A 25,826-nucleotide genomic window follows, 5' to 3' on the forward strand; every position below is an offset into this window, starting at 1 on the left:
AGCTAGTTTCTACACAGCTGGGTGGGTGCTATGATGTTACTGATGTTGAACTTTATTTTGTTCATAAGGTTAATTATTAGAGTTGCCAACCATCCCCTAAAAAACGGAATTGTCTTGTATTCAGAGAAAATATTACGCGTTTCGTATTGAGGTGAAAAGGAACAGTTTGTCCCGTACTCCAGCTACAATGAAAAAGGCACAAAGCTGGAGTTATTCTTTGTCTTTGCTGCAAAGCTGCCTCTTCTTCTCTCATTCTCTCCCCCTCCCTCTCCTTGTTAATAGGAAAATTGTACTTAGTAGTCAGTATAATCTTTTAATGATATAAGTTTGTATATGGTAGAATGGAACAAGCAAAGCTTAATACTAAACAATATATATATTAGCTGTATAATACCAGTAGGCCAGCTCTGATAGTAATTTGGTATGGCTTCGCGGGCCAAATGTAAGTAGGCTGCGGGCCAAATTTGGCCCGCGGGCCAGAGTTTGACACCTATGATCTAGGGCATAGGTGTCACAGCTGTAAAAGCTGCTGGTCATGATGTCGGTTTGGGTATCTGGTGAGAGGGAAACATGAAGATGAAACCAGGAGATGTCCTTACTGAATCATCAGAGCTGAACAGGTGATGGAGAAACAGGTTTACCTTTTAGGTGACATGAATGAGTTGAAGAGAAGTTATGAACTGTTTCTGAGAGACAAATAACACCAGGATCCTTTTCTAAGTAGCTGACAGCTGGTCTAGCAAAGTTTTGCAAGGAGGGCCAGGTAGGGCATTAACAGGAAAGGTGGGGCACAAAGAAATACTGTTCTTTCTTATTCTCATTTAAAATATCTAGCTTGTAAAAAATAATTGTCTGAATCTTACAACAAATGATTGATAGATTGATGCATATATACCATCAAAAGAGTGTACATCACTGTCACAACATTGTTTATTTTCATTCAAAGGCTTTATAATTTAGGCTAGAATCATGGTGGCGTGGAAATATGCACATTATTTTTTCCTTTCTATTGGTAGGTGGCACAGTGCACTTGTGGCAAGTAAGCAAGCTAGAAGACTGGCAGTCTGGCTGGGTATCCAGTTACAGAAGCAACACATTAACAAGAGAATTCTGAGTATAACCAAAGTTACTCTCCCTAGTAACTAGTTACTTTGAAAGTAACGAGTAACTTGAAGTAACTGAGTTACTTTTGATAGAAGTACTGTAAGTAGTAATATAACTAAATTACTAATTTAAAGTAACTTACCCAACACTGCTAACAACACATTAAAACATTAACTTCAAGTATAAAGGTTTTTTAAAACTATTTACAGCGACTCAAATATCAAATGTACCCGAAATTCCAGCTCACAGAGGGCACGAGAGCAGCATGCACCTCATCGGATGAACGGAAGGCTGTGGTGTGTTCAATGACTACCAAATCATCAGAAATCCCACACTCAAAAAATACCTGGGTTACACTGGTAGCACAGATTTCACAACAGCTGGTCTCAGTGAGAGTGACAGCAAACACCTTGTCCGATCACGTGGATCGGACAAGGTGTTTAGCTGTGTGTGTAGCTGTGCTACGGAACCAGCCAAACGGCCAGGCACTGGCTTTGCGATGCAAGCTATGAGGACACAGCGGTAAGGCCCAAATCAACAGAATCCAGAGCATCACAAAAGAAAAGGCCAGGCTGCAGTGGCTATGAGTGCATGTTTCCAACTACATCCGGAAGGGTAACTGGCAGCAAAATTCAGGACACCTCCAGTCCACTCATCTCTGATCTGGAGGCTCATCTAATATGTACCTGGATGCCAACCCTACAGCCTCTTTTCCTTGATTTCTTCTTAGGATTTCCTGAGGCACTTTTTGTAATTAGCTCCTTTTCCTATCAGGAAAAGCACACAAATAGTAGGGGGAAAGTTTCCTTGAACTATCCCAATCATCATAAAGGCGTTCCATAGACTTTTTGATGTGGAGCAGGGGAGAACAGTCATACGTCACAGTGGCAGAGGTGCATTTATTAAACGTCAGGGTTGAAAATGTAATAGGAGATTGCAGACAGGTAGAATAATAATATGGATTGGATTTATATAGTGCTTTTCAAGGCACCCAAAGCGCTTTACAATGCCAGTATTCATTCATTCTCACATTGGTGGAGGCAAGCTATGGTTGTTGCCACAGCTGCCCTGGGGCAGATTGACAGAAGCGAGGCTGCCATATTGCGCCATCGGCCCCTCTGGCCATCACCAGTAGGCTGAAGTGTCTTGCCCAAGGACACAACGACCAGGACAGAGAGCCCAGGGATCGAACCGGCGACCTTCCGGTTTCAGATAGAAGCTAACCACAGGCATCAAATTCAAATTCAAATTCAAATTTTATTTGTCACACACACACAACCATACACAGTATGACATGGGGGTGAAATGGTTGTAGCTGTACAATGCCCGACCATTAAATGACAGAAGAAAAGTTTTACAATATTTACAATTTACAGTTTACTACAGAATTTACAAATTAACTTGGGAATTTACAGTAAAGAATGTACAAATAGCAGAAGAGATTATAAAGGTTATAAAGATCATAAATTATAGGAATTATAGGATTATAGGAAATGTGTGGTGGTGCGTGTGGTGATGTGTATGAGAGTCCAGTCCTACACCTGGTTCAGGGCCCGAATAGCCTGGGGGAAGAAGCTCCTCCTCATTCTCTCCGTCTTGGCCTTAAGGGAGCGGAAGCGCTTCCCAGACCTCAACAGTGAGAAGAGTCCATTGTTGGGATGGGAGAGGTCCATCATAATCTTCCTAGCTTTGGACTTGCACCGCTTGGTGTAGATGGACAGCAGGTCAGGGAGCTCTGATTGAATGATGCGTTCGGCTGAGCGCACCACTCTTTGCAGATCTCGTCTGTCCTGCTTGGTGCTGTTCCCAAACCAGGTGCAGATGTTTGCCGTCAGGACGCTCTCGATGGTGCAGGAGTAGAAGTTCTTGAGCACCTTCAGTGGCAGATGGAAGTCTCTAAGTCTTCTGAGGAAGAAGAGACGCTGACGGGCTTTCTTAACCAGGGAGTTGATGTGGCAGGACCATGACAGGTCATCTTGCTTGTCATCAGAAGCTACAATGATTTGAATCATTTTACATCTCACCAAGAGATGTAAGAGATACTGTGTGTGTGTGTGTGTGTGTGTGTGTGATTAATATATCAGTGGAACAGCTCAGATAGGGTAGCTAGAGAGACAAGACTGAAATGGTTTCAACATGTGCAGAGGACAGATAGTGGATATACTGGACAAAGTATGATGAAGAATAAGTTGCCGAAGGGGAGTAAAACTGTTTTATGAACAAAATGGACAACATCTTTTGTATGGTGGTATACTGAAAGGACTTTATTGTATGTAAACACTTCCAAAAATAAGTAATCTCTGATACCCAACATGCAACTAATGAACAAAACTACACTTTTTTTTTTCTTTTTAGATCTACTATTCTTAAGTATTTTAATTCTACAGTTCTGGGGGCTGCTTATCTTAATGCCCTCGAGGGACACCAAAAGCCAGATTACCATCCTCTGAAAAAATGAATTTTCCGTTGCTTATGAAGTTTCTCGATATATTGATATTCCAGCTTTCCAGGATGTTGTCCAGTTCTCAGACGTGTGTTTTTGATTTCCTCATAGTAATGATTCCAGTTTCCTTTCTTGTCTGCTCCAAATCCAAACACATTAACCTGAAGACACAAAAATGTGGATTATTAATCACAAATGAAATTAACATAAAATAATTATAGATTATAGACACTGCAGATTTCATTAACATGCTTTAGCTCAGGGGTGTTGAACTCCAGGCCTCGAGGGCCGGTGTTCTGCAGGTTTTAGATATCACCCTGGGTCAACACACCCTAATCAAATGATTAATTCATTAACAGGCGCCTGGAGAACCCCAAGACATGTTAAGCAGGTAAATTAGCCATTTAAATCAGCTGTGTTGGATTAAGGACACATCGAAACCTGCAGGACACCGGCCCTCGAGGCCTTGAGTTCGACACCTGTGCTTTAGCTTAATGCAGTGCAGGTGATTTGCCATTCCATTTTTCTTTTTTTCTTTTTTAAGTATATTTTATTAAAACCAAAAAATAAAAATACAGTCTGTGTAAGTTAGGATTGTCAGTACTTATCATAAATTCTACTACTAGCACCCTCACCATCCCCTGGAATTTTCTCATACCAAGAGCCTTATCAAGGCAATAGGAAAGGCCAAGAAACAAACACTTCAACATGCAAATACAGTAACAGTATAAAACTATATTAAATACATACAATTAATAATAAACAGATAAACTGAAGAAAGAGAAATAGGAAAGAAATGAAGGTTAATAGTTACTTGTTCCTGACCGATTAACTGATTGATGCATCAGTGTAAAGAGTGAGCTTATCCCCCCACTAATGTGTTCTGCATTGCTCTTAAAAAAGTTATTATTAGGGGACCAAGGACCGGGAGGCAAATCCCTTGGTCCCCTAATTTCCTTGGAGGAAAGGACTCTAAAAGTAAAAGCCTCAAAAACTTATGTCTTGATGTATCCTCAATCATCTGTGTATGGAAATCTTGGTAAGTTAATTCTATTCATCTGGACATAGCATTTTCATTGGTAAAAATGTCCTACAGGTTTCCCAAGCCTTAACAGTACATTTGCATAATGACTGAAGAGAGCATCACTCGCTAACAATCGGCTTTGAGGTCAGTTTTATGATTATTAATACACACATTTGTATGATCATAGATCAATTCTCCAGGAGTACTATTCACAGACAGTTGGGGAATGGCTGCAATGTAAAATTTGGTTCACATTTTAATGCTCCAACCTCCACACCTTTTTAATTCATTCACTTCTCATTAGTACACGCGTCATCCAGCCTAGGGGCAACTGCCAGTTCCCGATGAGGCCTTCCAAATTCAATTCCCTATGAGGCCTTCCAAATACAATCACAGATTGTCTATCTGTGATTGTCAAATCTAAATAAGGGATATTGTCCCAGCTAGTTTAATGGTATTTAGGTAATTCTGCTCTAGAAATAACCAGATGGTAAAGATCCCTTGTGGTAATGCTTAAACTGGAAATGATATCTATGCTCTCATGTACAACCAATGGGCCAATAATGAATGGTGTAGCGATGAATTATCATATCTGTTCCTTGAACCTACCTCATCACACAAGTACAAGCTGAGAACCAAAGTCAGAAAGCCAGTGGATGGATACCTCCCATGCTTTTCTAGCCAAACATAATGGACATATTTCATGAAAGCAGGGCTGAGGATCATCACCTATTAAAGATTACAGTTAGACTTCAATGACAGTTTAGTAAATAATAGAATTACCTTTCTTATGACATATCATATTCTGGATGTTTGAAGAATAAGTCATTCTACTCACCAAATTCGTGTTAGTTTTCACACCTGATTTAGCAGTTTCTTTTTGCCTGTTGGATATAACAATAACATGAAATAAGTCCAAGCTCAAAAATGCAACTGCATTTTAAAATATGGTGCAGTTTACCTTTGTGCTTTTGTAATGGTTTGTTTGTTTGTTTGTTTGTTTGTTTGTTTGTTTGTTTTCTAATTCTACACTGCCAGGGAGGCACCGAGACCATGACACAACTGTGTGTGTATATATTATGTTTTTGTCATGGTCTGTGGCCCTATGTCTGTGGAGTGTGTGGGCTGCCCTGGTGGCCACACCTCCGGGCTGGGCCATCACCTGCACACCTGCTTTCCATTCTGGGCAATTACCTGGAGGACTATTTAACCCACGCTGACGGATGCTCCACGCCAGTCTGTTAATCACCCCTCAGGGGTAACTAGGCTTCCCGCAAAAGCTTTGTACATATGTGTCATTTGAACTGCGTTAATTCTGCCTTCATGTGCCTAGGGTATGATCCGGCGTTTGAGCCTGCTACCTGCCTGTCCTCCTGCTTGTGAGCAGTGCATCATCTGACCTCATCCTTGCCTCCTCGGATTCGCTTCCCACGGACACACTTCCCCCCCCTTCCGAGTCCCACTGTCCAGCTCTGATCGTAAGCCAATTACAAAAGCCCTGTCTTGTTGTGTCTCCCTATTTGCCAGCTCACTAGTAATTTTCTCCCCTTTCTGTTGCAGCCTCTCATGGTCCTGATTATGGCTTCCCTGTGTCGTTTATCTTCCCATTTTTTTTCTTCAGTTCCTCGTTTTGTTTCTTTGGTTGTTCCGGGTCACCTTTTGTTAAAGCAATAAACTGTTTTCTTGCTCGCATTTGACTTATTGAGTCTCCTTTTGGATCCCATTTGTGTGAGCGCACTGTGGTGCATGACAGTTTTATTGTTGTTGTACGCTCTTTCTCTCCCCCTCTCCTCTGTCTGGGTGGAGCTCATCTTAGGTTCCCGCCTCTGACCCACGCACCTGCCCTGATTACCAAACCTCCCGCTGATCTATCTGATTTCACGAACACTACTTAAGATGGCAGTTCAATACTTCTCATCGGGATTAAGCCGCTTTGAAAACTAACCCTGAGATATGTTTTTGTGAATCTCTATCCAAGTTTAAGACTGTTTGGTAAAGGCATCAGCGCAGTGCTGAAACATTTCTGACAAAGATGTAAAAAAAAATAGGAATTCAGGATGGAAACACTTTTTCATACAACTGTGTAGGGTTAAAAAAGCTTACATACCCCCATTAGTATTATATTATAGCCAGTTATTTGCTTGATTACATGCTTTTGGAAGCCGTAAACAAGCTCTTGATATAAATCTGATGAGATATTTCACCACTCTTCTTGATGGTAGTATAGGTAATTTTAATTAGCTGGCTTCCTGGCACAGGACTGTCAACAAATTTTCAATCTGTTGGGGCTGTGGGAAGGAATTTTGTCTCAACATGTCACAACTTTGCTAAGATCTGAATGATGACTCAAAATGTCAGAGGATATTGGTTAGGATGTTCAGTTAAAAAAAACCCACAACCACCAAGGTTCAAGCCTGTCATGAACTGGAAACTGCTGGAACACAAAGCTCCATTGTCTACAGTGAACTACAATTTCACATTTAGTTTAAAATACACACTTTCATGCTTGACTAAAATTTGCAGCTGGGCAACAACAACAAATGGTCAGACAAAATAAAGATTGAGCTATTAGGCCATAAAGTGATGTGTTTAGAAAAGCAGTGGTGAGACTTAAATCTAAGAACACTGTGCCAACTGACAAGCATGGTGGTAATAAAATTATGCTCTGGGGCTGTTTTGCAACCGGAGGTAATGGTTGAAAAATGTCAATTCAGACCCATAATTGAATTGAATATTGAGACTGACAAGTTGAGCTCCAGAGGAATTTGCAAACATTTTTATACATCATAACTAATATAAGTCAGGGTAATATTTTTCTGGGCCAAGGGACTCTGAACAGAATGTCCCAGACTTAGGTTATAAGTAGAAAACAACAGGCTAGGAATTGCTAGATAATATTAATACAACAAGGTTAGGGAGGGAGGTGTTTTTTTCAGGAAAGGAGCAGGAAATGCAAGATGAGGTCAGACGTGGATGCAGTGCAGAAGTTCCACTTGGGAGAAAGCAGGACTGGCCACATCATTTCCCATAAGAGGATAGTCATAATAATAATACTTGTTTTTTGTTGTGGTATAAAACCACTTACAGGATATTACCCGCTTAAGGGGTCCTTTTCGTAAAGTAGACCGCTGGTTCACATCAAGGTGCAACGCCGAAACTTCTAAAATGAATTAAATATTTTAAAAGCTAGTCAGGGGCGCCCATTTAGCTCAGTGGAATGAGTACCATATCACATGGCTGTGTATTTCCTTAAAGAAAGAAAACGAACATTAACATTCACCAGTTTGTCTGTTTGTATCTGGAAATCCCAGAGGATCTTTGATCAGCCATTCTCAACCACCGTAGGGCACATATTCGCAGATGTTTCTGTACACTATGCTGACCACTTTATTATAGAGTTCCATGTATGCCCTGCCTGCAAGCATTTTACACACTGCTGTTATGTGCTGGATTCTTTCAGGGGCATCTTGGTACAGCCTGCACCTAGGCTCTTGTCTGTTGTTGTAGACACCCCCCGGCATCTAGTGCTCAGAGCTTGTTTCTCTGGTGCCATTATTAATTTCTCCGTGCTGTCTTTCAGTTCAGCTTTGTCTAGCCCCTGGTAGGATTTCTGGATATCAGCCACTGCTTTTACCTGACGGTGCTACATACCATGCAGGGGCCTGTTGTCCCATGGTATTTCCTCTTCTTGCTCCTCTTCTTTTTTGGATTTCTGCTGCCTGAGGTATTTACTAACCAAACTAAGTTTGGTCTTGGCCATCTTCCTGATGTTCTCATGTTTGTTGTTTCATCCTGGACAGTGGTTTTGACAGCCACTAGTCCTCAGCTTTCTTCCTTTTGCTTACAGCGTACAGTCTCAGGGAGCTGGATATATGCAAGGTGATGAGCTTCCTTTTTTTTTTATATCAGTGGCTTCTATATCTTCCTTTGACCATGTTATTATCCCATTGGGTCTCTCTTCACCAGCAGGGCATGGGTGTTGATTGCCCGGTTTAGTGATGTGCGGATCGATACTGAAATATCAATTCCTCTGATACCACTCATTTATGTTCTAGAATCGACTCTCATATTAAAATATCAATATTTTAGTAATTTGGGGTAAATTTGTAGTTTATCACTAACAGGAACAGAGTGGAAAGAAACTATACTGGGTACATGTAGCTCAAGCGGTAGAGCAGGGCATCTACTGTAGCAGCTGGTTCATTTGTGCTGTCAGATGTTTATGAGGAGTGAAATTAGCTTCAGTAACCACTAGGCATGATTCATGTCAGGGCTTGGTGGTGTCCAACTCTTTATACTTGAGACCCTTTCTTGGTCCACAAGAAAGTCTGCCACTGTGATGCATACTGGATCCTGTTCAGGGAGGTTTCTGCAGTCTGCTCTTAAATGGTAAAGGGACTGATTCTTATATAGTACTTTTCTACTCTCCCGGAGTACTCAAAGCGCTCTATACAACATGCATCATTCTCCCATTCACACCCACTCATACAAGCACTTCCTTCTATACTATGCAATCTAAGCATTCACACATACATTCAGACTCCAATGGATGTATCGGAGAGCAACTTGGGGTTAGTATCTTGCCCAAGGACAGTGTTGGGGAGTAACGGAATACATGTACCGCCGTTACGGATTTAAAATACAAAATATGAGTAACTGTATTCCGTTACAGTTACCGTTTAAAAAGGTGGTATTTAGAATACAGTTACTTTGTTGAAATAAATGGACTACACGGCGGTACTTCCCTGTTTCATGTTGTGGCGGGTCAGGACTGTTTGGGTTTTGTTTGACAGCTACATTATGTTGTTCCAGGCGGCAGCGTTACGGTTGCCATGGTTACAGGGTGAAGCTCTCTCTGCGTGTTTCCTGGGTGAGAGAGCGCCTTTTCGTTGTTGTTGTTGTGCTAAGCTAATAGGCAGAATGCTACAGGTATAGCTCTAAAGAATGTAGCATCATAGGCAGTGTAGTCCATGCTGCAGGGAGAATGGACTGCCATACACGTTATGTGTCTGTGAGCGCGAGGAGGGAGAAAAAGTACGAGTTGTCATCGAGTAAAAACGGGAGCTGGAAGCATGTAAATATAATAATAACCACTGCAGCCAAGAAGAGTGCCTGAGGAGCCCAGTGATATATATATATATATATATATATATATATATATATATATATTGTGGAGCAGGGAAATTATTTTACTGCTATTGTTAAATAATCATCATCATTACCATTGCATTAATAATAGAATCTGCAGCATTGATATTGTATTCAGAGGTTTAAACAGTGTGTGTCTTTTAGAAAGACTAAGGGCAGCAGGCTGACAGGAAGTTGCAGAGAGTTGCAGAGAGTTTGCAGAAGCGAAAGCAGTCTAAGTATTCTGAGAAGCAGGTTGGACGAGGCTATTTGAATTACTAGGTTATTCAAATTGTCTGTTATACTTTTATATTCTTTTACTAAGCTCTTAGTAGAGGCTCTTGATTAAAACATTTATTTAGTAGATGACATATACATAGTCTCAGTTAGGATGAGCCTCTGTTCTGGTGAAAGGTCAGAAGTGCAACAGGTGAATTGAAAAAGAGCATTTAAGGACAAGACAGTAAGTGAGAGGTGACATACAGTGGGGCAAAAAAGTATTTAGTCAGCCACCGATTGTGCAAGTTCCCCCGCTTAAAATGATGACAGAGGTCAGTAATTTGCACCAGAGGTACACTTCAACTGTGAGAGACAGAATGTGAAAAAAAAATCCATGAATTCACATGGTAGGATTTGTAAAGACTTTATTCGTAAATCAGGGTGGAAAATAAGTATTTGGTCGCCTCAAACATGGAAAATCTCTGGCTCTCACACACCTGTAACGTCTTCTGTAAGACGCTTTTCTGTCCCCCACTCGTTACCTGTATGAATGGCACCTGTTTGAACTCATCATCTGTATAAAAGACACCTGTCCACAGCCTCAAACAGTCAGACTCCAAACTCCGCCATGGCCTAGACCAAAGAGCTTTCGAAAGACACCAGGAAAAGTATTGTAGACCTGCACCAGACTGGGAAGATTGAATCTACAATAGGCAAGCAGCTTGGTGTAAAAAAATCAACTGTGGGAGCAATCATCAGAAAATGGAAGACATACAAGACCACTGATAATCTCCCACGATCTGGGGCTCCACGCAAGATCTCATCCCGTGGGGTCAAAATGATCATGAGAACGGTGAGCAAAGATCCCAGAACCACACGGGGGGACCTGGTGAATGACCTGCAGAGAGCTGGGACCAAAGTAACAAAGGTCACCATCAGTAACACACTACAACGGCAGGGAATCAAATCCCGCAGTGCCAGACGTGTTCCGCTGCTGAAGCCAGTGCATGTCCAGGCCCGTCTGAAGTTTGCCAGAGAGCACATGGATGATACAGCAGAGGATTGGGAGAATGTCATGTGGTCAGATGAAACCAAAGTAGAACTTTTTGGTATAAACTCAACTCGTTGTGTTTGGAGGACGAAGAATACTGAGTTGCATCCCAAGAACACCATACCTACTGTGAAGCATGGGGGTGGAAACATCATGCTATGGGGCTATTTTTCTGCCAAGGGGACAGGACGCCTGTCATAAGTGTTAAGGACAGAATGAATGGGGCCATGTATCATGAGATTTTGAGCCAAAACCTCCTTCCATCAGTGAGAACTTTGAAGATGAAACGAGGCTGGGTCTTCCAACATGACAATGATCCAAAACACACCGCCCGGGCAACAAAGGAGTGGCTCCGTAAGAAGCATTTGAAAGTCCTGGAGTGGCCTAGCCAGTCTCCAGACCTCAACCCCATAGAAAATCTGTGGCGGGAGTTGAAAGTCCGTGTTGCTCGGCGACAGCCCCAAAACATCACTGCTCTCGAGAAGATCTGCATGGAGGAATGGGCCAAAATACCAGCTACTGTGTGTGCAAACCTGGTAAAGACCTATAGTAAACGTTTGACCTCTGTTATTGCCAACAAAGGTTATGTTACAAAGTATTGAGTTGTATTTTTGTTATTGACCAAATACTTATTTTCCACCCTGATTTACGAATAAATTCTTTACAAATCCTACCATGTGAATTCATGGATTTTTTTTTCACATTCTGTCTCTCACAGTTGAAGTGTACCTCTGGTGCAAATTACTGACCTCTGTCATCATTTTAGGTGGGGGAACTTGCACAATCGGTGGCTGACTAAATACTTTTTTGCCCCACTGTAGAGGCTGAGTGAGGTCGTGACATACACCCACACAGACACATGAGTTAGATTTATTTATAGGAAAGAGGTTAGTCATGTCTGGTTGTAACTGCGAAAGTGTCTCTGTAAACGAGGAACCGTTCCTTGTTGTCTCGGCAAGAAAGAGGAACAATTCACTTCAAGACAAGAACTGAAAGGTAGACAGGAAGTACCGGCCATGAAAATAGAAGATGATGTTCTTTCGAACTGTGTTAAAAGTCATTGTGGTTGATTTGACGTATATATATATTCTGTCGGTGACGCATGAAGGGGCGTCGTTAAATCAAACCCTGATGCCATAAAAATCTGTGTATGCTTTGATCAAGTCGAAGATCGATTGCTGTCTGCGTACAGAGTCGTCTTCCCACACGTGTGTATTCATTAAAATCATTGTTTGACCAAGATCTTCTGGACCATGGTGTTTGTACTCTCCTTCCTCAATATCTGAACCTTAACAATATATATATATATATATATATATATACACACACACACAAACACATATATACATATACACCAAGACCACGTAAAAGTGGTCTCGAGACATCCAACACTAGTACATTCAACCAGCCTCACAACAGCAGACCATGTGTAACCAGCCCACAGGATCCTTTGAGACCAGCTACCCGCACGGCTGCAGCAACAATATAATATATTATATATAAGCACAGACGATGGTCAGGATCCATTCAACAAACCCTTCATGAGACAATATTGCACTAATTGCCACTTTTAGTCTTGTACTGCTCAAATTTGTACTGCTGCTCACTACTGCCACTTTATCTCATGTGAAATTACATTGTCCCCCCTCCGACCTACCTCAATACATGTCACTTTTCTATTTCTCTCTTTTATGTCTTTCTGTAAGTATCGACAGGAAGTTGAGCCGCTGGTACTCTGCAGTCCGAACAGTCTGGAGCTGAACATGCTTAAGACTGTAGAGATAATAGTGGACTTCAGGAAACATTAACATCAACACTGCTCCATCTCACCATATCAGACCGCCCGGTGTCTACTGTGAAGATCTTCAGGTTCCTGGGTATTACTGTCTCCCAGGACCTGAAGTGAGAGACTAACATCTCTTCCATCCTCAAAAAGACACAGCAGAAGATGCACTTCCAGAGACAACTGGAGAAGTATAGTCTTCCACAGGAGCTGCTGATCCAGTTCTACACTGCAGTCATTGAGTCTGTCCTGTGCTCCTCCATCACAGTCTGGTATGGAGCAGCCACTAAAAAGGACAGGGGCAGACTGCAGCGGACTTTATGGGCAGCAGAAAATGGCCTGTAAATGTCAAATGGCCTGTATTTGTATAGCGCTTTACTAGTCCCTAAGGACCCCAAAGCGCTTTACACAACCAGTCATCCTCCCATTCACCTACACACTCACACACTGGTGATGGCAATCTACATTGTAGCCACAGCCACCGTGGGGCGCACTGACAGCGGCGAAGCTGCCAGACACTGGCACCACCGGGCCCTCTGACCACCACCAGTAGGCAACGGGTGAAGTGTCTTCCCCAAGGACACAACAACCGAGACTGTCCAAGCCGGGGCTCGAACGGGCAACCTTACGATTATAAGGCGAACTCTCAACTGTCAACTCCAGGACCCGTACCTCTTAAGAACCAGGCAGAGGAAATCATCACAGATTTCTCACACCCTGGACACAGACCTTTTGACCTGCTGCCTCTGGCAGATGGTATAGAAGCCTGCAGACCAGGACCACCCAACAAAAGAACAGTTTCTTTCCCCTTGCTATTTCCCTCCTAAACCGTTGAACTGTCACATTGCTTCACACTGCCAGATTGCAACTGCAGTTTATGTACACTCTGTGGTATTCATTTCTGTAATCCAGTATTTTCTGTATATAGGGATTTAGATGTTTTTATATTGTGGTTTATGTATATTGTTCATTGTGTTGCTCATATATTGTCTATTTTACATGGTTGTGCTTGAGAGACACCAGCGACCGGAACCATATTCCTTGTATGTGTTTGTGCATGCATACTTGGCTAATAAATGCGATTCAGATTCTGATCATTTTTTTCCCATTACTTTTATTTCTTGTGGGCTCTCCTTCCTTTATTCATTTTTTTCCTTTTACAAAATCTAATGTGAAATATACAAAAGTGTATATTCAAAGGGTTTTGTCTTGCAGTTATGCATTAAGACTACACTTTCAAATTATAAATGTTAAATAACCAAGATACAGAACCAAATAAAAATATTACCTTTGTAATACACACATACCTTTGAGTAAAAGACCGGATAAGCCACAGTAGATCGGAAATTTTGAATGGAAAAAACACAAGATGTGTGGTGTTGTCCAATTTTTTGAAACTCCTTGGATACATCACATGGTATGTTGTTTTGTTTCCAACATCTCTTTCAAAGCCTTTTGTGGGCCCAAGGTTTATTCTAAAAAGCACAGAGGATATATTGTTCATATTATCATCTATTGGATGATATATGTAGAATGAACATCCATACTGGGGAAAGAAAATATCTTATTCAATTGAGTTTTAAAGGTTTTAGCAATGCTTACAGATATTTAAAGATAACACATGCATGAAGATTTCAAAACAGTATGTTCTACTCTTACCTTATGACAATATCATGAAAGTCTATCAGTGGTCCATAACGCGATCCATTGAGATTACCAGAATTCCCAACCACAGCACAAGTTCTACAAAGGTCAGGGCTGGATCTTGTGAAATTGACTTTGGTTGGGAAGATCTGAAAAACCTCGTTCACTGTTTTATTGTAGAAAGCGAAGCTGCGTCTGTCTGTCTGTATTTTCTGACATAAAAAAGTATTTAATTAATTTTGTTGAGTTCACTAGCTTTTTTTTACTAACTGATTATTCTGAGAGTATATTTATAAAAAAAAAACCCATCCCTATTAGCACTGGAAATTTGGTTAAAAAGATGATAACGACTTGTCTTTGAAATCAGTAAAACAGTATACACACCTACATACATACGTTTAAAATACAGAAATTAACATTTACCTTCCACCAGTTAAATGTATCCTCTGAGATATTGTTTGTGGGTGATAGAAAGGGCTCAGGAGATTCTTTCATAAGTTCACTAAGCCATGGGTCATAGTCCATTAAACATTTGTTGCAGGCACAAACACTTTCATTCTGAGGGGGGAAGAAATCCTGGTACACATTTAAAATCCACGAAGCTCTAGAAAAGACTCCAATGGCAGTGGCACACAGCAAGACAAAAAAAATTAATAGTTTCCTCTGAAGCATCTTCACACCTTGATATTCTTGAAAGAGGATCTGATCCGTTCTGTAGATACACACAAAACACAGGATTTAACAATGTGATAACACATGACCATACAGAATCACGTCATCACGCTGCAAACAAGACCAAAACAAGACCTTAGCCAATATTAAAATCAATTTGTTACATCCAAAATGATAGGATGTAACTAATGTCTACAAACATGCTTGAACTAATTGTTACTTCCACATCTCCAAAAGTTAATTCTGGTCATCTGGACATAGCGTTTTCAGTGGGAGAAACATTTTGTCACTCATCCAAGTGACTTCTTCAGGCTTGGATGAGTCTGCAGTCTTCAGCTGACTGCAAGTTTCCCCACTCTTATAAGAAGTGCATTTGCACAATGACTGAAACCGGGCCACTGAAGGAACAATGGGCTGGGAGGTCAGTTCCTTCATCATAATTATGCAAATTCTCATGACCATTGATCAACAACCACTGATCAAAGCCCACTGATCAATGGCCTTGAGTACCATTCACAGAGAGTTGGGGAATGGCTGCAATCACAGCATTGTACGATGGCAAAATATGTACCCTAAGGCCCTCTCCTCAATTCAGAGATGGTCTTTCCCTTTTTACATAAATGGCATCCTTGACTTGCTGCTAAAACCAGCGTTCCTCCTCCAAAGGTTGTTTGGTTTCCCCGATGTATAAATCCTGGAAATCCTCCTGGCACTTAACAGGGTACACTATGTGTTGGAGTCAAATTGTTAAATGTTGTCATTGTGTTTCTTAAATTTGTAACACACACACACCTTTTAAAACAATAGGGGGTTTTACGAGGGGCCTGCGTAAACTGTAACTGTCATGGAAATAAATAGCTGCGAGGAGGACTGCTTGTTGAAGAAGTTGGATTGGAGACAGGTGAGGAGCGTTGAGCTCCAAGAGCTTGGTTCCAACCAACCTTCCCTTGCTTGCAAGTAAAAGCCGGTTGAAGATGTTTGTCTTGTTTTTGTCGTTAACGAGAATAAATTTCTAAATTAGCAGGGCCTGTGGAAGCACAGACCCAACACTATGTCACTCTGTTTGTGTCGGGGGACCCAATCCTTGGGGTGGACCAATTTTTGGTGCAGCGTGTTTTGGGGTTTAAAAGCCACACAGACACAATGTTTAGAAAAAATGTGTGAACTGCTCCAATACTCCTGACACATACAGGATCACTACAGGTTTTCACTTAGGCAGCGGTTGTCCATCTCTCCTGGATCAGCTGGAACTTTCTTTTGGCGCCACATTAACCACATTTACTCAGGGCCTTCTTACTGTGATGTTCTTCTGCTTCCCTGGTCGCTGTGTCTGTGGGGATGGTGTTCGCTCTGTGTTGTAGTGTCCTGATGACACCCAGTTTTTGCTCAAGTGGATGATCGGTATGTGTAGGTTTACGGTACACATCAGCTTTTAGATGGGCCCCATTACTGATGGAATGTCTAAGAAGGCTAATCTCCCACTTTTCATATCCTCCCTGGTGAATTTTGATGTGTTGGTTCAACGTCGCAAAGACAAAGGGGTTGATATTGGACTTCCGGAGGTGCAGAGAAGTACACACCCCCATCACCATCAACGGCGTTGCTGTGGAGAGAGTGAGCGAGCAGCTTTCGGTTCCTTGGTGTACATCTGGCTGAGGATCTTACATGGTCAGGACACATAAACAAAACAGTGAAGAAGGCGCAGTAGCGCCTCTTCTTTCTCAGGAGACTGGAAAGATTTGGCATGAGCCCCCGCATCCTTAGGACCTTATCTATCGCTGTGCTATTGAGAGCATCCTCAATGGAGCGGTTCTGTTACCTGGTATGGCAACAGCACCACTTACAACCGCAAAGCTCTCCAGAGAGTAGTGCAGTGCTCTGAACGGATAATTGGAGGTGGGCTTCCCTCCCTCCAAGATATCTACAGGAAGCGGAGCCTGAGGAAAGCGGGAAGGATCATGAAGGACTCCAGTCACCCCAGCCATAAACTGTTCAGACTACTTCCGTCAGGAAGAAGGTTTTGCAGCATCCGGTCCCAAACCAGCAGACTGAGAGACAGCTTCTTCCATCGGCTTCTTCCACAGGCCATCAGACTGCTGAACACTTCATAGACACCTCACCTTCACTACTGGAACTTCAACATTATGCACTCCACACTGTATATAAATGCCACTTGTTTTGCACAATATCCAACTACCAACCTCTGTATATTTTATATATTGTTTACTCTATTTAATTTGTAAAATATGTACACACACACACACACGCGTAGAAAAACACATTTAGTATATACATCCAGTAATGCATACACTCTTATATTGTACATATATTTATTACTCTCAGATTTAGCCATTCTTATATTTTGCTTGTTTAATGTTATTGTATTTTTTGCACACCTCTTTTGCTTGTGAAGCTCGCACACAAGAATTTCACTCGCATTTCACTAGAGCGAAGAAATCACTCACTCACTAACCCCCTCCTTCCTGTGCTGAATCGTAAGTGTAAGCAAATCACTCAGGACTTGCTCACCCCCTCCCTCCTGTGCTGAATCATAGAGCGAACGAATCACTCACTCAGTGACCCCCTCCCTCCTGTGCTGAATCGCAAGCGAATCACTCAGGACTCGCTCACCCCCTCCCTCCTGTGCTCAATCATAGATTAATTTTAGAAATGTTTTTGCTCTAAAAAATTGTTGTTTTCTTTTAGAATCATTCATCTTAGCAGTAAAACATCTCTTTTCTTACAGAAAAGAGAAACAAATTAAGTTTGAGTGAAAATGTACATTTTTTGCACTCTCTGGTCAACTGACTCAGTGAATCAAATGACTCAAAAATCCTATTCACTTTGGTGAGTGACTCATTAAAACTCGATTCAGAAAAGAATCAAATTTACCATCACTAATCAAACACTCATTAAAACAGCGACCTAGAGATATGTTAGCGCACTCATCCCCAACTGTCCGAGTGAGGGGCGGGGTCACATATTGAAACAGACAACCAGGCGGGGAAATTCCGCCTCTACATTTTGCGACTCGTTTTATTTCTCTATCTGACAAGAAAACTATTCAATCAGATAGTTATTTGTGGTGAAGGAAATACAGTTGTACTTTCAAGCAGCACATCTGAAATTCAAGCACTTTTCAAACCTTAAAAAGACAACATTAAAATTCAAGCATTTTCAAGGATTTCAAGCACCCGTACGAACCTTGCTGGTACCATAATGTCCTTGTAAGTTATATCAGGCCCTTTTAGAGCAAAATTTAGTATTTTGGTCTAGACAACCCAAAATCTGATGTCCACATATGTGGACGCCAGGTCCTAGGAGGTTAATGTTATCTGTCTGATTTCAAAGTATCTGTCGCATCTGAAAAATGCTGCAACTTGCAGCTGAACTCTGCACTGGCCCAGCTTAACCAATATATCTGTGCAGCAATGCTAACACTGGGATTACCTAATTTGTAATCTTTTTTAAACCATCTGTTTAATCTTATATGTAAAAAGAACTAACAGAAATAAATAAAAACACATTGAGCCATTTCCCAAAATAAAAGTACACGACACCTTATTTAAAGTAGTGAATCACATGAGTGATCATTCTATCATATGGAAATTAGATCTGTCAATCTATTCAAGACTTTCTGTCCTAATTTCTATCAAAAGTGTCTAGGAGCTACATTTAAGAAAAAATAAAATAGAAATAATGATAAAATAAAAACTTCATTATAATAACATAGAAAAGAGTTTTGTGTCGTTATAAATGTGTTGAGATCAGAAAACACTAACCTGTTTTATACAAAGAAAGTGGAGAGAGTAGTTGTGAGATGTGATCAGTCTGCAGTCTCTTTCTTGTCTGAAAAACTTTACCTTGTGGTAAAGACTTGCAGTATCCTGGCATACTCAGAACTGCTTCCTCCTTGTGGTGAAGCCCTGTAATTATCTACTACAGATGTGCAGGAGCTGGACTACAAAAGGGCATTTTAGTTCACCTCAATTTTATGATTGGGGGTATATTTTAACCCCCAGCCTTATGGCAAATTTATTTATAAGAGTTTACCTTTCAAGAGAAGAATTTGTAAATGAATCACACAAATGTTATTCCCTAAGGCTTGCAGCAGGCAATTTTTAGCATCTGTTGTGTCTGTTTTTTTTGGAATGATGGGCAAAAATATTATCAACACAAGTGCATAGTTGTAATGTGTGGATGGGTCACAGCTGTGAGCACAGTGCTAAAACTTTGACTCTGTCCTAAAATCTCTTCACTCAATCCTCACATAAAGTGTTTAGAAATGATCTTAAGCTTTTTCTCTGATAAAAACACATGTTTGTGTTTGGCAGAGATACTGTAAACAGTGATACTGTTTACATTGGTCTGTGGTGATTTGTAGACACAATGGCTTTAAATATTACACCCTCAGGAACTGATAGCTCTGCTTATGAGGATTTTGGTGCCGGTTACTTATTGTTCTGCTTTAAGCTGGAAGCTGATGTAGGTCATTCAGGGAATGTGTTGTTAATTAAAATGAGCAACATAAGGTTAGAAACCCGTTTCAGGTGAAGGTGCATGATGCTCCCGGGTTTTTTCTCATCTCAGCAAGAGGAGTGGAGGCATCTGCTACTCAAACCGAGAAATCCGCGGACAAAAGAGAGGAAAAACTCAGAATTGAGAGGAAGGAAAGCCAGCCTACTTACCTGCTGGAAGTCCGGAGTCGAGTGGCTGGATGAAGGAGAGAAGCAACGTCGGTAAGACGAGTGTTATTCCGGCAGAACAAACTTGTAGAGACTTACCGTCGTGATCATGCTAATGCTAGCTCGGTGTCTCACAGGCTAACCACTCACCTTTCATCCGGAGAGCTGCTGCAATTCCAACGCCAGTGTGTGTTGGGCTTTTGTGAAACAGAGCAACGGTGAGCAACATGTTCTTAGCTGCTCTATTTATTTATTTTTTGTCCCGTTTGGATCTATAGCCATCAGAATTGTTGTCTTAATGCCAAGAAAGATGCCAAGCGGATTTATTTTACCAAGTGGATCATCATGGCCTTGCCATATTGGTCCATTTGATTGACCTTTATTATAATGATGAATTTATTTCATTTTCAGTTGCTACAAACGGGACAGACATAACTGTGGGATAGGACAGGGGGAAAGAATGAAAGAAAGAGAGGGAGAGAAAGGAAACCAAAGGGGAGAAGAGACGGTGAGAAGGGGGGGAAGAGAGAAAAACAACAAACAAACAAACAAACAAAAAACACCTGGGTCACCTGTATGGAGAAAAAAGAAACAGAAGAGAAAGCAAACAACAAAGAGCAACATAATAAGAGAAAAAAAAAAGCACCATCACAATAAACTAGCTAGCAGTAGATATCAATAGTTACGAAATAATAAACGATATTGTGCAGCACGCAAGATAGACAGCGCACAGTGTGCTTTGAGGCAGCAGCCAAGAAAGCTGTAGTCCGCGTCTGTGAATACCCATGTGTACACCTGTGTGCATACCTGTGTGGATCAGCATGTTTGCATTCCAAAGGTTTCTCCATGTAATGATCTGCTAGGGAGTGTGGGGAGCCACAGCCCTGTCCTCCAGGGTATGAAGCAGGTATGGAGGAGATCAAAACTCCAGACATCCAGAGGCCCCCAGAACACAAGAGACCAAGGAAGACCCACAGAGGGGCAGCCGCGCCACTGTTCTAGTAAGAGTTGGAGGAGTTGGAGTTGTAGGAGTTGCAGTGACGCGCCCGTGAGCACAGCCAGCTGTGCCTGAGTGACCGAGCCCCAGGCCGAGAGGCCGGGGGCACCCCACCTGGGGAGAGGCAGACCGCCCCGACTCCGCAGCAGCAGGGAGGCCCCACACCCCAGACCGCAGTCGGACGGCCAACTCCTCCTCCTAGCCCCCCCGCTCCAGCAGGCCGCAGAGAACGGGGGTGAGAGAAGACTCCAAACCTCCCTCCACCCACTCATTGTAGTGTTGATGCATGTGTGTTCTAAGGTGCACCCAGGAGGGCATGGAGCTACCTGCCAGAGAGCAGCAGGTAAGCGCATGGTCCCTCCTGCTAGCCCTCAATGTCTACGTGTATTTAAAATTGAGAGGTGGGCAACGATGCCAGGGGTGAGGTGTACACAGCCAAAAGGGGACGGGGGAGGGGGGGGGGGGGGGGTAGCCTCCTCTGCACCCTGGTGACATACCCCTACTCCAAGGCCCTGCATGTGTGGGTGGTTGTGGTGGAGCGGGAAGAGGGAGGCAGCTGGAGATGGGGAGGGAAGGAAGGGAGGGGCAGGTGACCCCTCCCTGGGGCGAGCTCCCCCGCTGACCCCAGTAGGCACTCCCATACTCCGCGACCCGCCAGGGAAAGGGGGCCCAGACCCATCCAGACCGGGGCCCAGCGCAGCAGCGCCCCCCAGCCCCACAGAGCCTGGGACAGTCCACCCAACCCCACCACAGAGAAAACTGCACCAACCCCCCCATCCACTCATCTTCCAGATTACATGAGACGATAGATGCCCAGGCTGAGATCTTCCTCCACCTCTCCTGTATCTCCCCCTCCTGCAGAGAGTTCCTGAGGAGAGGAAAGCTCCTAGTTCTTAGCTGCTCTAAAGCTAATTTTTGTCAGTTCATTGTGAGTTTAAAGTAATGTAGAGGGTAATTTTTAGTGCATTTCTTTCTCTCGAATAGGCCTATAGTGTGGAGAAATTAAGCACACTGCTTTAATGCCTCAGAACTGAACTCACATATATATTTTGTTGCTTATTTGCACATAGTTCTGAATTTGTTATGGTGTATTGTATTTTGAATGTCAATGGTTACTTACCATAAGTATTGTTTAATTAATGTTTACATGAATAGAGAAATATTTGAGCAACTTAGATGTTTAGTTCTCATATTTGATATTCTTGAAAATTTAATGTTGTACAACAGAACTGATAAGATTTAAGATGTTGATGCAATGAATATGAGGTGATGCAATATTTTGATTTTGTATTTTAACCTTAAACAATGCATCTGAAACAGACTGATTAGAATGTACATTTTATGACCTGGATTATAGGTCAGGTATTTGGAGAGGACGGAAAAGTCCAAGGACCAGGACGATATTCCGTTGTGATAGATGGCGAGCCAACCACTTTGAGGACGATCTACCCCAAAGAAGATACACACCACACACTCATACATTCCAGTTACACTCACAAGGACCTTTGAAGTTGGCTATCGCCAGCTTAACTCTAAATTGTTAAAGGGCCCCAACGAGTACTTTTATTTTATTTGAGTGTGCACACTATTTATTTTATTTTATACTTTATCTGTACAAATTGGACAAATACCTGTTATACTTTGTAACAATACAAGATTGGCTACTCAAAAGTTAACATTGTGTCCAGATCATTATTGCTGCTCAATAATTTGGCTCCATACAAATTTGGTGTCTTCTGATTCTGGCCAGGGTCTTATTACGAGCCCAAGTAATTATTGTGCTGTAATTCACCTTTATACCTTAAAGTTGGTTCCATAAACATTTTTAGTGTTGTACCCTACTGAAGGCATTATGTTAATACTTCCCAGATTCAACTTTGGAAGTAAGGTCCGTATGCTTCCCCCACTTTTATCATTATTGGTAGGTGAAATGAGAACATGTTCCTTCTATTGTAAACTTGTTATGAGGCAATGACTATGTTATCTTACAAGCTGAGCAATAACAAATAATCACACACACATAAAAGCAACAAACACAATTTTCTTATACAAAATAACTAAAATAACTAATAATTTAAGTGACATAAATATATAAAGTACATTCCAGGGTACATCTATTTTAGAAACGATTAAGATGGGTGGCTAATATGTATTCCATCATCCAGCTGGGGCCTTTCGTGCATGTTCTCCCCGTATTTGCCTGGATTCTGTTAGGGTATTCTGGCTTCCTCCTCCAAAAGATATACATAGTAGGGTTAGGTTGACTGGTGATTCTAATTTGCCCATAGGTGTGAAAGCGAGTTCAAACTGTTATCTGTTCCTCTGTGATATCCCTGTGACAGACTGGCAATCTGTCCAGGGTTAACACCGCCTCTTGTCCTATGATAACTGGCATATGCTCCGAATCCCCCACAAGCCTGATAAGGATAAGCAAGAATGGATCGGCGGAAAATTGGCATTCCTAAAAAGAACGCAAATCAAACACACTGCTCTCAGGCACATCTGTTTACTTAAAGACTTGTTCAATCTTTATTATGGTTATATATATGGTTATATTATGGTTACTGTCCCAGTAAGAGCTAAGGAGAGTCCCAGATGAGGGCTCATTCAGCAGCTGCGGAGCAGAAGCCAGGGGGAGTTGCAGTGATGCGCCTGTGGACTCCGCCGGCAGCCAGCTGTGCCTGAGTGACCGAGCCCCAGGCCGAGAGGCTGGGGGCACCCCACCTCTCTAGAATCCCTTAATAGTCTTGAGATTTCATTATACCCTGCACAGATTCAAGACACCCTGTGCCAGATGCAGCAAAACAGCCCCAGAACATAACCGAGCCTCCCCCAGGTTTCACAGTTGGGACAGTGTTCTTTTGTTGATATGCTTCTTTTTTCCATCTGTGAACATAGAGCTGATGTGCCTTGGCAAAAAGTTCAATTTTGGTCTCATCTGTCCACAGGGCATTCTCCCAGAAGATTTGTAGCTTGTCAACATGTAGTTTGGCATACTCCAGTCTGGCTTTTTTATGATTTGTTTTCATCATTGGTGTCCTCCTTGGTCGTCTCCCATGTAGCCCACTTTGTCTCAAAAAGTGACGAATGGTGCACTGATGTTTCTTGCGCATGAAGTTCAGCTTGGATGTCTTTAGAAGTCTTCCTGGGCTTTTTTGTTACCATTTGGATTATCCGTCTCTTTGATCTGTCATCAATTTTCTCCTGCGGCCACGTCCAGGGAGGTTGGCTACAGTCCCATGGATCTTAAATTTCTGAATAACATGTGCACCTGTAGTCACAGGAACATCCAGCTGCTCAGAGATGGTCTTATATCATTTACCTTTAACATGCTTATGATTATCTTTCTAATCTCCTGAGACAAATCTTTCTTTTGCTTCCTCTGGTCCATGTTGAGTGTGGTACACAACATGTCACAAAACAACACAGTGATTACCTGGAGTCCTATATCTAGGCCTACTGACTGATTACAAGATTATAGACACTTGTGATGCTGATTAGTGGACACACCTTGGATTAACATGCCCCTTTGGTCACATTATTTCCATTCTTTTCTAGGGGTACCATCATTTTTGTCCAGGCCTGTTTCATGCATTTATTTTTTAAGTAATTCACTTGAAGCATGGTTGTGTCACGGCTGGGGCAGCGGTTGTGTCACGGCTGGGGCAGCGGTTGTGTCACGGCTGGGGCAGCAGTCGTGTGGTTGAATGAATGAGGATCCAAGATGCAGATGGCAGTGGAGATGTGAGTGGAGCTTGATTTACAGTGAAAATAACAAAGGTGAGGACAGAACTGAACATAAACCTAAACTGGGAAAAACTAACAAACAAACCTGAAAACATAAGGACACCGGGAGATATGCAGAGATGGCAGATGAAGAAGGCTGGGCAGAGAGACGCGGAGAAACACTGAATTAACACGGAGTCACACAGAGGATTTACTGAGAAGCACAGACGATGCAACGAGGAACACAGGCAGACACACACTATAAATACACAGAAGGTAATGAGGGAATGGCACACAGGAGGGGAACACAGCTGAACCTAGTTCACCAGACGAGACACAAACCTTCAAAGTAAAACAGGAAACAAACAGTCTGTTTTACAACACAAACACAGGGACACGAACAGCGCAGAGAGGACAGACACAGGTAAGGCTGATAAAACACTAAACTCCAGGTTCAACCCTAAACTAATACAAAATCACAATTAACACAAAACACATGATGAAATCCAAAGGAAACAAAACGCTGGGTCAAAATGACCAAGGCTCATGACAGGTTTAAAAGCAGGGTTTGACTGTCATTGTTTAATATTTATAGATTTTTTATTTATTATTACTTTTGTCAGATTAAAGTTATTTCTTTGACCATTGTGAGTTTTTTGATTGACCAAAGGTTACCAACTATTTTGTCAACAAAGTAACTGTATTCTCAATATCGCCTTTTTAAACGGTAACTGTAACGGAATACAGTTACTGATATTTTGTATTTTAAATACATAACGCTGGTACATATACTCCCCAACACTGTTGAATACATTAGATTTTTTTTAAACCGGAGAATGCACCCACTGCTGGTTATTAGAAGGAATGCACATTTAATTTAGTTTGAATGATTCAGAAATGATTCAGGGCTTTCGCTTTGGTGGCCTCAGAATCTCATCTCTGATTTTGCGGATGATGTGGTTCTGTTGGCTTCATCGGGTGAGGGCCTCCAGCTCGCACTGGAACGGTTTGCAGCCGAGTGTGAAGCAGCGGGAATGAGGATCAGCACCTCCAAATCTGAGGCCATGGTTCTCAGCCGGAAAAGGGTGGAGTGCCCACTCCGGGTCGGGGATGAGTTCCTGCCCCAAGTGGAGGAGTTCAAGTATCTCGGGGTCTTGTTCGCGAGTGATGGGAGAAGGGAGCCGGAGATCGACAGACAGATTGGGGCTGCAGCTGCAGTAATGCGGACGCTGCACCGGTCCGTCGTGGTGAAGAGGGAGCTGAGTGTAAAAGCGAAGCTCTCAATTTACCGTTCGATCTACGCCCCTACCCTCACCTATGGCCACGAGCTGTGGCTAGTGACCGAAAGAAC

At 42.2% G+C, this 25,826-nt stretch overlaps 2 protein-coding genes across 2 annotated transcripts in view; one reads left to right on the forward strand and one right to left on the reverse strand.

Annotated features, from left to right (window-relative positions):
• Nucleotides 1-25,826, forward strand: part of LOC147334284 (beta-1,4 N-acetylgalactosaminyltransferase 2-like) — a 122,543-nt gene that overhangs the window by 94,827 nt on the left and 1,890 nt on the right. The window lies entirely within an intron of this gene.
• LOC147334287 (CMP-N-acetylneuraminate-beta-galactosamide-alpha-2,3-sialyltransferase 1-like) lies at nucleotides 3,461-15,097 on the reverse strand. The gene is made up of 6 exons (XM_086286808.1): nucleotides 14,819-15,097; nucleotides 14,411-14,607; nucleotides 14,059-14,226; nucleotides 5,410-5,455; nucleotides 5,181-5,300; nucleotides 3,461-3,708 (listed from the first exon to the last, which is right to left on the reverse strand). The coding sequence occupies exons 1-6, from the start codon at nucleotides 15,065-15,067 to the stop codon at nucleotides 3,541-3,543; spliced, it is 948 nt and encodes a 315-aa protein (XP_086142934.1). The 5' UTR covers nucleotides 15,068-15,097; the 3' UTR covers nucleotides 3,461-3,540.

The sequence above is a fragment of the Aulonocara sp. 'chitande type north' Nkhata Bay genome, linkage group LG3, assembly GCF_057382095.1.
Source record: "Aulonocara sp. 'chitande type north' Nkhata Bay isolate Kocher_YH1m ecotype deep benthic linkage group LG3, A_spYH_male_GT1.1, whole genome shotgun sequence".
In the NCBI taxonomy this organism is placed as follows: Eukaryota; Metazoa; Chordata; class Actinopteri; order Cichliformes; family Cichlidae; genus Aulonocara; species Aulonocara sp. 'chitande type north' Nkhata Bay.